General features: G+C 40.7%; 1 protein-coding gene across 6 annotated transcripts in view; it reads right to left on the bottom strand.

The window, feature by feature from the left end:
* SORCS1 (sortilin related VPS10 domain containing receptor 1) overlaps nucleotides 1-13,922 on the bottom strand; it is a 576,007-nt gene that overhangs the window by 148,277 nt on the left and 413,808 nt on the right. For all 6 annotated transcript variants that reach the window (XR_015155388.1, XM_086377870.1, XM_086377867.1 and 3 more), the window contains exon 6: nucleotides 9,602-9,666. Coding sequence is in view for 5 of the 6 variants with exons in the window: in XM_086377870.1 (XP_086233996.1) it covers nucleotides 9,602-9,666 (65 nt within the window). In the remaining variant the exon portion in view is untranslated. The remainder of the gene's footprint in view (nucleotides 1-9,601; nucleotides 9,667-13,922) is intronic.

Consider the following 13,922-nt stretch of genomic DNA (forward strand, 5'->3'; position numbering starts at 1 on the left):
CTCCCCCTCTCCAACCAGCCCCTCTTTATAGACTTTGCTTTTCGCTTCCTAGAACTTATCACCACCTAGCATTATGCATATGCTCATAACCTGTCTCCCCTAACTGGAAGGTAAGCTTAATGAGAGTGGGGCATTTGCAACATCCCTTATCACCCCTCATTCATGCCTAGAAGGGCACCTGGCATACCACGGATGTCCAACAATGCCTTTCAAATGAATAATAAACAGGTCTGGAATAAACCAGACCTGGCTTCAAATGTTGGCCCTGCAGCATTGGCAAAAATAATTAATCAAAAATATGTAATCACTGCAAACCTCATTTTCCTCATAGTTACAATGAGAAGAATAATTAAGGGAAAGAAAGAGAATAAGAATGAAAGTAGGAAAAAGGAGCGAGGGAAAGAAAGGAGGAAGGACCTATTTCCAACAGTTGTTGTAAGTAGTGTAGCTAAAAAGTATCTAGTGCAGCAGCAACAGAAAAAAGGAATATAATGCACAATCCTGGCATCCTGGCTACTTAAGAACATATGGGGCAAAGGAAGAGTGGTGGTATGAAAAAATGGCAAGACCTTTACAAGAAACACAAGAAATTTCTCAAACTCTTAGAAGTTGTATGTTTTAGGAACTGGTGTTGATGAGTCCTGGAGGAGCCTGAAGACCCAGTAGAAATCCAGTCCTTTGTCCTAGAGTTAAGATTTGGAGATCTAACAAGGTCATGATGAAGGTGAAAAGAGATGAGACATGCAAAGAAAGGAATTAAAAGGCATCAACCTAAATTCCTATTCACTATCATAGGAATGAATAACATAGGCAGAATCATCACACAGTGTAAAGAAATACAGCAGTGAAAAAGATTGCACTCGAGCTCCATTCAGCACCATGGACAGAGCACCAATCAAAGTACTGGGCAATAAGGTAGAAGGGTATACAAGCCATGATACCACTTCTATGAAGTGAGAAATATACAAATCAATATTACACATAAGATAACAGTATGTGAGTCTGGTGGGCCACAGTCATAGCGTCGCAAAGAGTCGGACACAACTGAGTGACTAATGTGGATGAGTTTCAGTATGGATATAGGAGTGATAGATACCCATTTAAGGAGGATGGCTAGTTGGGGTTATCAGAGGATGCATTTTGGGAAGAGGCACTTTGGGCTTTAACTGTGTTTGCAACAATGTAGTTCAGAGGCTGACACAACTCTGGTCCGTCCAAATACAGCTTGTCATCTGTTTTCATGTGACGCTTGAACCAAGGATGGCTTTCACATTTTTAAATGGTTGAAAAAATCCTAAGAAGGATAACATTTCACAACCTGTGAAAATGATGTGAAATTCACATTTCAGTGTCCATTAGTAACATTTTATTGAAACATACACACACACACACACACACCATCTGGAGATGACGAATTTCTCTCGTGTACCTCTGTGTTCTTCTCCTCAGGCTGGGAGTTGAGGGCACAGACCTCCTCACACATGGGTGGGCACCCAGGAGGCAGGGGAAGTGGCACATAATGGACCAATGTCACACAAAGGACCCAATTTGAAAGCTGCCCAGCTGAGCCTGCTACTGCAGTGTCACTGTCAGATTTTTCATCGCTGTGTGGGGAGGCCCGTGTTATCTTATTTCATGCTTTTCCGGTTGGTTTTCAGCGCTGTCCTTAGGCTGATAAATCAGAGAGGCCAAGTTGACATCAATAGTCTTTGAAATCAAGAGACTTTTGCAATACGAAAAATGGGGTCAAAGTGGTAGGTACCATTGGACTCGCTAAGCCTGGAAGCTTGATTTGACGATAGGGAAGAAGAGGTAAGAAAGCATTTGGTAAATATATTGGGAAGTGAGGAAACCAAGAAGGACCCTGTGGGGCTCCTGGGCACAAAAGTCTTCTATGTCCCTCATCTCTTGATGACAGGAAACAGGCTTCTTTCAGCCTCCAAGACCTCTGCTGAGTTCCAACAGGAGGTTCAAACTGTTGCTAATTAGGGAAGGGAGAGGGATGCTGAGACTGGAGATGAACAGTTTAGAAACAATAGCACAGCCTCAGGGAAGGTTCCTGAGGGAAGGTTCCTCAAGTGATATACAAAACAATATCTTTTAGCTGTTTTGCAGATACTGAAACCCTCACCAGGTGGGAGAAACTAACTGTATGCTGCCCACAAGCACACAGACTCCAGACCCATTGGAACCAGATGGTTGATGATGCTGATTCCCACTTACCTGACCACCAAACCAATCAGAAGAATGCCCATGAGCTGATCATGGCCACACCCTCTTGGAAGCATTAGTATAAAACTTTTCACTACCCGCCTCCAGGTGAGGACATACAATTTTGAGGGCATTAGCTTGCTGTGGCCCCTTTTGCGTGCAAAGCAACACAGCTATCTATTCTTTTCTACTAGGCCCAAAACTCTTGTCTCTAAGATTTAATTCAGTGTCAGGGTATAGAGGCCGGATTCAGCTCCAGTGATGGAGAGGCATCAGTATGTGAAGCTGACCATTAGAGGAAACTTCTAACCTACTCCCCAGCCCTACCCTAAAGCCTAAAAGTGATTAATACGTTAACTTTTTAAGACAAAGGTAAAAGAAGGCTATGACATGGGGTCTATTAATGCCAATTGGTGTACTAGTGTTGGGACTCTGGTAGCAAATTTGATATTTTTTAGATTTGAATAAAATGCAAAAATTTTGATCTTCTCTAGAACATTAAAAAGATCTGATACCTTGGGAAGGGTCATTGAAAAGGAAATGCAAATAAGCAAATACAATACCTCACTCTTAATTAAATAAGTGTAAACAGAAACAATAAGGATATGCCACATTTTTGCTCATCAGATGGGCTAAGTTTAAAACATCTTTCATAATACCCTGGACTACTGAGGGCTTGTAAACATAGGCATTCTCATAGTCAGAGAGTATGCAATGATGCAACCATTTCAGAGGGTATTGTGATAATGTCTATGAAAATTAAAAATGTATACACTCTTAGACCTAAGAATTTCCCTTCGGTAATTTTTCTTTGAGCAGTGCTTGCTCCCTACACTTGTCTGAATGCTTACCAACCAAGTAAGTAACATGTGTACATGTATGTATCAACATTGTTTGAAATAGCCAAACATCTGTATGTCCATTAGAAATGTGGGGAAGTGTTAGTCACTCAGTCATGACTGACTCTTTGAGACCCCATGGACTGTAGCCTTCCAGGCTCCACTGTCCCTGGAATTATCCAGGCAAGAATACTGGAATTCCTAGCCGTTCCCTTCTGCATGGGATCTTCCTGACCCAGGGACGGAATCCAGGTCTCCTGCATTGCAGGCAGATTCCTAACCATCTGAGTCATCAGGGATAGTGATTAACAAAATTATAGTTCATTGTATAATGGAGTTCCTATGTAGTGATTAGTCATTAAGTGGCTCAGTCAGTTCAGTTCAGTTCAGCTCAGTTGCTCAGTGGTGTCCGACTCTTTGCAATCCCATGGACTGCAGCACGCCGGGCCTCCCTGTCCATCGCCAACTCCCAGAGTTTACTCAAACTCATGTCCATTGAGTCGGTGATGCCATCCAACCATCTCATCCTCTGTCGTCCGCTTCGCCTCCTGCCCTCAATCTTTCCCAGCATCAGGGTCTTTTCAAATGAGTCAGTTCTTCGCATCAGGGTCTTTTCAAATGAGTCAGTTCTTCGCATCAGGTGGCCAAAGTATTGGAGTTTCAGCTTCAGCATCCGTCCTTCGAGTGAATATTCAGGACTTCTAAACATATATATATAGTATATGGAACGATTTTTAACTTGCTATTGAATTCACCCAGACCAAATTTGGCATAAGAGTTTTATAAAATGAATTTTTGTGAGTATGTTGTATGTATACATACACATTTATATGTATAAGTCAAAACAATTATGAAATCCAGATTTCAGAGCACAGTCAGCAAGAAACATCTATGTCGGTCACAGACTCTCATAGAGCAAAAGTTTTCCAGAGCTCATTTCCCCTCAAATATGGAGATTTCAATTACAACAGAAATTAATTAGAAAATGTAACCTAGGTAGATCCGAAATGAGACTAAAACTAAACTTCCAACAACAATTAGAAGACATATTTTTTAAAAAATACCAACTTTAGGGAATGGGGATGACGGTCAGAAAGTGGACCTGCTTTTCACTTGATACAGTGGAGCATTGCTTCTCCTTGTTGTTGTCAGTGTTGCTACTTCTGTTGGAATAAAAGTGATTGATGCTTACAGTATAACCTCAAACCACTTCATTGCTAATACACTGGGGACTGATGAGAACTGAGGTCTCTGTCACCTTCCCACAGTGTCTCAGCAGGGCTCCCTGATCCAGGTGCTGACATGCATGACATTCACTATGGAAATTTGATTGGAGGGGTGGAAAACAAAAAAGTTGAAATGAGATGTCCAGTTCTCACCTACAGCCAGAATTAGTGGGATAGTGGTTTTACAAAGTTGTGAGTTTCCTTTGATTTTTATCTCAGCTTATAAGATACTGGTTTGAGTTTCATTTCAGAGTTTGGGGGCAGTCATTTTCACAGTTCGTTAAAGGGCCAAGGTTGTTTTTCCTCAGTGAAAGAGATTAGTCCTATGGCAAGCTGTTACAAGGTTAGTGACTCATGTAAATAGACAAGGAGACCAGTAATTGTCCCCCGTCCCCTGTCCCTGCTGGCACGGATCATCATGGGTACAGAAAACATTCAGGTCACTGGCCAGGTCTTTCATTTCAGAAATAAAATGGAGAAGCAATAAAGTTCAAACTTGGTATTGCAGTTTCTCTTACAAGATAATGTCTATAGACAAGCACAAATATAAAACTACAGACCCATGGATAATTATCATGCAAAGAATTCTGATAAAAGTTTTGCTCTTTTCCCCCAGATCATACATACATACAACATGGCACAGGATTTCAGGGAGTTGTGAGTTTCTCATGCTCATCTCATCCATTAGACCTATGGGACTAGACACCCTATGGTTACAGCCCCTTCTTTAAGAAGACCTGCCCATACAGTGACAAGGAGATATTCATTAAGTTGATATACATTAAATGTATCAGGCTCTGAGCTATGCTTTATACACAGAACCAAGATTAAATAAGATGTGACTTTTCAAGAAGATTTCAATCTAACAGTTTGGTCAACATTTTCTCACTATATACATTACATTTACATACACGCAATCTATATTAGGTAAATCAATAGAAGGTAGGTTTCCTTTTTACAATTTTCATGTACTGGGTAGCAGTTTTAATGTATTAGGTACATACCATACATGTGTGTGTGCACATTCTCTCTCTCTCCCCCTCACACACACAGTATTAAACAGTAAAATCTTAGTTTCCAGGATGACAATATATCAATTTGTCTGCAGCTGAATGCAGGGGCCAATAACAAATGCCAAGTACAATAAATATGTTCAGAATTTTCCAATAATACAACCCATGATTGACTGTAATTGAGGTTGCTCTCTTCAGCTTGCCTCCCAAGGCAGAGAGGTAGTACAAGAAAGAATACCATCCTTGTCATGGTGTAAACTACAAAACATCCAGATTTCAGAGCACAGTCAGCAAGAAACGTCTATGTCGGTCACAGACCCTCATAGAGCAAAAGCTTTCCAGAGCTCATCTCCCCTCAAATATGGAGATTTCAATTGAAACAGAAATTAATTATAAAATGTAATCTAGGGAGATCTGAAATGAGACTAAAACTAAACTTCCAACAGCAAGCTCAGATAAGCATTTGCCATCCACCCCATGGTGATGAGCAAAATAAGGAGGGATTTTGTTGTGTGTCACATGTCTCAGTGAATTGCTGACAAAATTCCTAAACCCATTAAAATCATAAAAAAAAAAACTTGCTACAAACTTTTTAAAAATTGTATTACTTCAGCATATGCTCTACCAGATGCATGACCTAGAATACAAATTATGGGTTTCATATACTAAACAGTAAGAAAGGATGGAGAAACAAAAGAGGAAACCCAATCCCAGAATGTGGAGAGAGAGAGAACATAGATCCTGGATTTCTGGGAGCAACCAAGTAGCCTGGAGCCTGATTCTGATAAATATACGCTCAGTTATATTTGCTAACAATTTCCTACTTGGACCTCTCCATTTTCTCTCTTTCTTTCCTCCTCCTCTCTATTTCTTTGATCTGAAGCCATGGTTACTGACTCTCTTGTAGAGACACAGACAGACAGAGGGAATATGATACAAAAAAAAAAAAAATCTCTTTTTTACACTGAGTCAGGTCAGGTATTATGCTTATATCCTTTATTTCAATGGTAGGTTTTGTGTTTTTTCTCCTGTTTTGTTTTGATAGGGATAACGTTTCAAATTAAATCCCTATATTGAATTTTCACTCTTGGATAGTTTCTGAAGATGCTGCCTTTGCCAAAAAAAAAAAAAGTAAAATAAATAAAATTAGAACTGATGTATTTCATGCCTTGTGAAAGCTGAGCCTGAGATGACAGTTTGGTATTATCAGCCTCCGTGCCTGCAAGGAGCACAGGAATGTTGCTGGGTGAGAGAAAACGTGCCCATCAGGGAAAGTGACGGTCTTGTTGCTTTCAGGATATGGGATGAGAGCATTAGATGCCACAAGCCAGAAAGCAGCTGAATCCCCCAAAGCTGGAAAATAGAAGCAAACTGGGATGCTACCAATTTCATCCAGAGCTTTCTAAACAAGGACTGTGGTCATGGGAGACAGAGCCTAAAGCTCTTTCATTAGCTTTTCGTTGTGAGACCTTGTTACTTTAAGCGTGTTCCACAGACCAGTGGCAGCAGCTTCACCTGCAGACTCTTGGGCCCCTACTGAATCAGAATCCACATTTTAACAAGATCCCTAGGTGGGCTGTATGCATGTTCAAGTTTGAGACACTCTAGATTTTTCATAAAACCTGTAAGTGAGTTTAGGTAGCCAGTAGACTGAAAATTGGTCAACTATGTATTCGTTCATTGAGTAAGCTCTCTCTACATGGAGCCACTGTGGAAGGTGCTGGAGACCCACTATCAAGCAAAGGTATACTTGACTCCTGCATTCACAGAACTTACTTATATTCAGGTGGAGAGGAAAAGTTATGATCAAATAATCATGTAAATGGAATGTGTAATTTCAAGCTAAGATGAGCACCATAAAGATAAATAATGGAGTTGGATGAAACCAAACACAAAATAAACGAATTTAGATTAGAAGTTCAAGAAAGACTTCCTTAAGAAGTCTTAAGAAACCAGGGATGCTTTCTCTGGTTTGATATAATTCTGTAGTTACATTAGACGTTATCATTGGAGGAAGCTGGGTGGAAGATTTGAGGGAACTCTACTATTGTGTGTGTGTGTGCAACTTCTATGTGAGTCCAAGGGGCTTCCCTTGTGGCTCAGATGGTAAAGAATCTGCCTGCAATTCAGGAGACCTAGGTTGAATCCCTGGGTCAGGAAGATCCCCTGGAGAAGGGAAAGGCTCCGGCATTACCACTTCGGTATTCTTGCCTGGAGAATTCCATGGACAGAGGAGCCTGGAGGGCTACAGTCCATGGGGTTGCAAAGAGTCAGACATGACTAATGAACTTTCACTTCATGTGAGTTTAAAATTATTTCAGAATTAAAAGTTATAAAAAAAATGGATGTTTAACTGGATACCTGGATGATCCCCAATGATGAGTTATACTGAATTGGTCAGGGAAGAGGGAAGAAATGAATTCCAAGCAGAGGAAACACCAGGTATTGGAGCCTTATAGGGAGACAGACCTTGCAGGTCTAAGAATTAAAAGCAAACCCAAAGACCCCCAGGTTAGGAATGAGGAGGGCCCAGAGTGAAATGAGACTGAGAAAATGGACAGATGACATTGTAACTTCTGACCTCAGAAAAGACAGCTCTGGCTATTGTGTACTGAGAACTGAACCTTGGAATCCAAGGTAACATTGCCAGCTCTGGTCACCACCAGAGAGAGCCCACTTTAAAAGAGGAGAGGAAGCAGCTCTAAATTGCTGAGGTTACTCTGCGTCAGGTACAATCTGGGCACGTTGCATATCACAGCCCTTCCTGAGTTTATAAGGAGAAAGGAGATGGTCAGCTTGGACCCTGATCTGTCCCCCAACTGATTCAGCCAAAGGATATATATTCATCCCCTACACAGGGAAAGAAACCTCTGGAGATGAAATTATCTCCCTGTGAGTGCCCAGTGACGGAGGAGGTGTGGTTTCTGGAGAGTGTGGATGGTGCGGTGACCAGCTGCTTTCAGCTGTGAGCTGGTAAACCATGGGTATCATCTGCCTTTGCATCAAAAGCGTGCAGGACATGTAGACAGGCTCAGCGTCAGTGATGGTAAAGTCTGTGAACCGTGAGGGGTAGTTGTGAAGGAGGGAAGGTCTCCAAAATTGGACTATAGCCCTCTGCTCAGTGCTGGACAACCTCCACCAGCCTCCCGGCTCGGTGGTGACTGGAGAGACCATTCTCTTCCTCTTCTCTACACTGGAGACCTCTTCCTTTTCACTCGCCTTTTCTCTCTCGTCCTTTCTTCTTCTCTGTAGCCCCCTTTACTCTTTCACCTGCAGCATCCGTCTTGGGCCTAGTAGCACCCTGTGAAATGCTCAGCCCTTCTGGAGATCCTCAGGACCAAAGAAGGGGAGGAAATCCACGTCATTTAACCATATTACGTAAACTTTCTATGCCTCGATTGCTTCATCCATAAAATAGGAACCACCTACAAGTTGTGAAGATAGTTGTGATAAAGTATAGAAATCCCTTAGCATAATTCTTAGTACAGGGCAAGTGCTCAGTAAATATTAGCTACCGTAGGAATCACTGTTATTCACTTCTTCAATTTACAGTGAAGAAACAAGGGCATAAAGACTTTCAAGGTCACACAAGAGAGTGAACTTGTGAGCCATACAGACATGTATTTGGACTGTAAATCTTCAACTCCCTCCACATCGAGTGCTAAAGTCACAATGTCCACAGGAAACACAATCCTTCACTCAGCCAATCTCAGCTGGGGCGTTCAGAGCTACCAACTGACTTTTCCCTTCTGCTGCTTGCTTCTCTCCTACAAGCCTTTTCCAAGTATTCTGTGAATCTCCCAATAGACCATTGAGGTATTGCCTGGATGGTATCTGATAAAACAAGGAAACTGGTGAAAAAATCACATCAAAAGAGCAGCAGTAACAAAGGGACGATAGAGGATGAGATGGTTGGATGGCATCACTGACTCTATGGACATGAATTTGAGTAAGCTCCAGGAGTTGGTGATGAACAGGGAAGCCTGATGTGCTGCAGTCCATGGGGTTGCAAAGAGTTGGACACAACTGAGCGACTGAACTGAACTGAACTGAACACAATAATAATGTTTACTTTAGCAATAAGGGATTTTGGAATTTTTAATCACCTGCAAAGAAAACCCCCCTGATGGGATGAGAGTTATCCATCAAGACAACTCTAGATTACTAAGGACACACACACACACAAAAAGTCCTCAGGTCCAGATGACTTAGATTCGTGCCACTGTGATTTCCTTTAACACAGATATAATTCATGGCAGATCCAGAAAACAAATTATTACTATGAGCATCATGGAAAAGTGGTTTTACTTACGACCATCCACAGTTCTGGCCTCTAGATGCACAAGGTCCGGTTCCTTGTTCGACCCCATCACAGACCTAAATGATGGAACATATCAACATTAATGAAACCCCACATGCCCCAGAGAAACTCAGCTGAGCCCCACAAACTATTATACGAACATTCACAGGATTTTAAAGCCACGATCCTTGGGATACATCTACTGTATTTATTGATACAGCCTGACAGTAAAATTTCCACTTCAAATAAAGCTGATAATGAAACCTTTATTTGATGGAGGCCAGGCTTAACTCTGGCAAGGATATTGTGTGTTATTATCTCAGACTTGCAAATAAGTCCCACACATGTCATATGCAACAATCTCACTGACAGTGTATTAAACTTTCAAGACTTAGCGGGCAGATGCCGGGCAAGCTGCTTTAGCTGGATGACTTGAACAGTAATCTACATAGCAAACTGATCTAATTAACGTTTTTATTTGAAATGTGCAGAACTATCTACTACTCTCCTATGAACAGACCATGTGACCCAAAAAATGTAGTGGACAGAACAGCTCAGGGTGACCATTCTGTGCTTTTGAACCAGTTTGAGGGGGAAATGCAGTTGCATTCGCTTTCTGATGTGTGCTGGAAGCCACAAATGTAAGTAAAAGACGAGTCTATTTAAAAAGCCTTGGAGGCACATATTATTTAGTCTTATCTTGCAGTGAGCCATATTAAATAGAAAATAATTATCCTGTTACATAAGTAATATGGGCCATCGTACTGCATCTCATAAGACTTTCATTCAACAAGATTAATTAAACTTGGGATTGTCTATAATTTTTTTTTTATCAGAACTTGCACAACTTTCATTTATTTATTTAATTTCCAAGCGGAAGGTGATAACATGCCTTAAAACTGGTCTCCTTTTGCCTCCTTGAGCCCCTCGGCTCCACCATCAAATCCATGTGAGAAAATGTAAATGGTGAGAACACGCAGGTCTCAGTGTGGTACCCAGGTGGCATCTCGCTTCCGCGGTCACCCTCCTGCTACAGGGGAAGACGCGCCACTCCTGAAAGTGTCTCTTGGCCTTCCTTAGCCTCTTCTAGCCTCTGTGTGCTTTTCTCTCCAGGATGAAGGGCTGTTTTCCAGGTTCCCCTTGTCTTCCTTTACTCTTATTCTAAGGCACATCTGAAAAGTCACTTCCTCCATTACCTAGTTCCCAGTTACACCAGGAAAATTTTTCTCTTCCTACCACAAACATTTCTTTTTTAAAATATAAAGCCTATAACAGTGTGCTAGAGTTATTTTTGTCTTTCCCTGTGTAAAAGCAGCCACCCCCCTACATCAAACTGAGAGCCATGGAGGAGTTTTGCTTTAAACACTTTATATTTATATGTATAAATGAATAAAATAATGCCTGAGCTTTAAGATAATAGATACTCAAACACTGAAAGAAGGAAGGGGGGAAAGGTAAGGGGGGAGGAAGGTAGGGGGAGTGTATGATGGTCTGTGAGCTCTTCAAAGTAAATTAATCACTATCCTATGGGCATCCCCAGAACACTTCTCTTTTGACCTTATCTTCCAACTCCAAGAGTCTGAGGCTTAGCCTGCTTAGTCTCTGTTCATCTTAAGAAGTCTCCTAAGGCCCTATTATCACTGTCAGTAACTTTTCTTTGATTGACACATTGCCTAAAACTCAGAGCCTATGCCTGAAAAATTAAACTCCGTATTTTTCTTCTCCCAGGAGGCAGAGTGGTCCCAGCAAGGGTTTTATAATTCCCCCACAAAGACACAGGGGACATGCACTTGGTCTTTTGGCCTGGTTAGAATCTGAACGTGGGAAGATGGGACACTTTCACCATCGTTTCAGCCATCCACTGTGGTGACTGCTTGTCTGTGGTTGGTATCACTCCACTGCCCAAAGTGAAGCATTGATTGGGTTCAGTCAACTTCTACTGATGAGACCACAGTCGTGAGCACTGAAAATAAAGACAAGCTCCCAACAACCCTCAAACCAGAAAGCTCAGCAGGTAACTGGTTTTTGCAAATTATTACTAGGTAGTAACATGTTGGTCACTTCCCTCCTTAATTGCTGCAAGTTTCTTCCTTGAAATGACCAACATCTATGATGCTGGCATCCCATAAACAGTGGTGCACTCTCCTGCAAACTAAATAACTTGCTTGGCTTGTGGTTAGTGTCAACAGGAGGCAAAATGATTATCCTGTATCTAGTTTCATCTTTTTATGTGCTCATACCTCAAATCAAAATCTCTTAAGATATTTTATTATCTCTAAAGGCAGGAGCTGTTGTTTCAAGTGACATGTTCCTCTTATTAACTAATGAAAAGAGACAGGGCCAAAACAGAGTCCTTTGTCTCTCCAAAATCTACCATGGCTACCAACTTCCTTACCCCGCCTAAGATTTTCCCAGGTACAGTAAAACTGCAGCAACAAAATAAAACTTTAAAGTCAGACCACAATTTTTATTTGCTGATGTGCTCGTCCTTTTTCCTGGAGGCCTAAGGGTGCCTCTTAGATCTGCAGTCACAGATTATAAAGAATTATTGTTTCTTTGTGGCACTGGTGAGTTCTCAAGAGCTGAAGCCAAACTATGTTAAATGCTCACAGAGGTGCTGGTTTTAACGGTGCTGTCGTTGACCAGACCCTTGTGGAAACACATCACTGCAGACGATCTGCAAAATATCACTTTCTAGCTCATTTATGCATTTTAGTTGGAGCTGTAGAATTGAATGGTTTTCTGTATGTTTTAAGACCAATTGTTGGGCTTAATGATGATGCTGATGACAATGAGGACAATAATGACAGGTGGTTTCCAGGGACTTTGGGGATGGAAGAATGGGGAGAAAATGATAAAAATGCACAACCTTTCAGTTAAAAGATGCATAAGGTCTGAGGACCTAATGTATAACATGGTGACTATAATGAAGAATACTGTATTATGCAATTGCAGTTTGCTAAGATAGTAGAATTTAAATATTCTTACACATCACACACACAAAAGATAAACATGTGAGGTAATTAATGTTAACTCAATTATGGAAATCCTTTCATAATGTATATATGTATCAAATCATCACATTGTACATGAAGCATATCACAAGTCTATTTGTCAATTAAACCTCAAAAAAAAAAAACTAAAAAAATAAGAAGTCAGAGAAAACCAGCATAGACAGAAATTTTAATTCAAAATATTCTCTTGACGATCTCATATTTGAAGTGAGATCTCAAAAATGGCATTAAGAATCTCTGCCTAATCATGTTAGTAACTCTGATTTCAGGTATTAAGCACAAAGGTTTGGGCAGCTTTGCTTTATGCTTCCAGATTGCCCTGTACCATCCCCATCATGGTTCATAATGATTTGCTGGATCTCTTTGCATAACTGCTTCTCTTACTTCACTGAGCTCCCAAAAGGCAGGTGCTCTGTTTTTATCACTACATTCTCTGTGCTTACCAGAGCATAGAGAAGAATGTTTCTTCAACAAATATATAGACATGTTTACACTGGTCAATATTTACTATAATATCCAATATATTGGGTTGTTCAATTCTGGGACTCTGAAAGAATCTCTCTATAAAAATGAGATGAAAAATATTGGTGCAGGGTCCTTTAATTACATAAAAAGACAGTAGGTGGCTATATCTTGTATATTTTTATATTGTCTTTATGTCTAATTGAGAAAATGAATTCCCTTCTGGAACTGAATTTCAATGAAGTCAAGGAATATCTTCATGCATGCTTTGCACATACTGGCACCTCTGCCTGGAATAACCTCTTACCCTTCTTCTGCCTCCTTAACTCTTATGGTTTGTGGCTCTGCTGCACATGAATGAAGTTGAAAACTATCTCCCCAGTGGGGGTGCCACTTAAACTAAGTTGGTTATCCCTTCTGAGACATCCAGAACTTTGCACATTCTTTTGCATAGCACAGATTAGGCCATGTTTCAAGTGGTGACTCATTTGGTCTTATTGACAGACAAGCTCAAACTGTGCTAGGTTCCATGCATGCCATACATAGATATTCAATAAATGTTTACTGACTGCTTTTGAATAATGAAGTACACAGCAAGCCATATCAGCATTTATCAGTTTATCTGCATGTTTGCATTCAGTTACTTAACATCTCTATGCTTTTATTTTTTAAGGATAAAATGAGACTAAAATAAGTTTTCCTAGAATATACATCTAAAGCACTTAAGAGATTCCTGGCTCACAGCAAATATGTGTAGATAGATGGAGGATATTAATCCTCATGTGAAAATTAAAATTCATGTTGGTAATAAAAGCTTCTTAGGTTATCATGGGTACCTCATTAACAGAAATGATTTC

This window comes from Bos grunniens, chromosome 26 (assembly GCF_055505025.1).
Source record: "Bos grunniens cultivar Pamir isolate PY7600 chromosome 26, Bosgru_T2T1.0, whole genome shotgun sequence".
Lineage (NCBI taxonomy): Eukaryota > Metazoa > Chordata > Mammalia > Artiodactyla > Bovidae > Bos > Bos grunniens.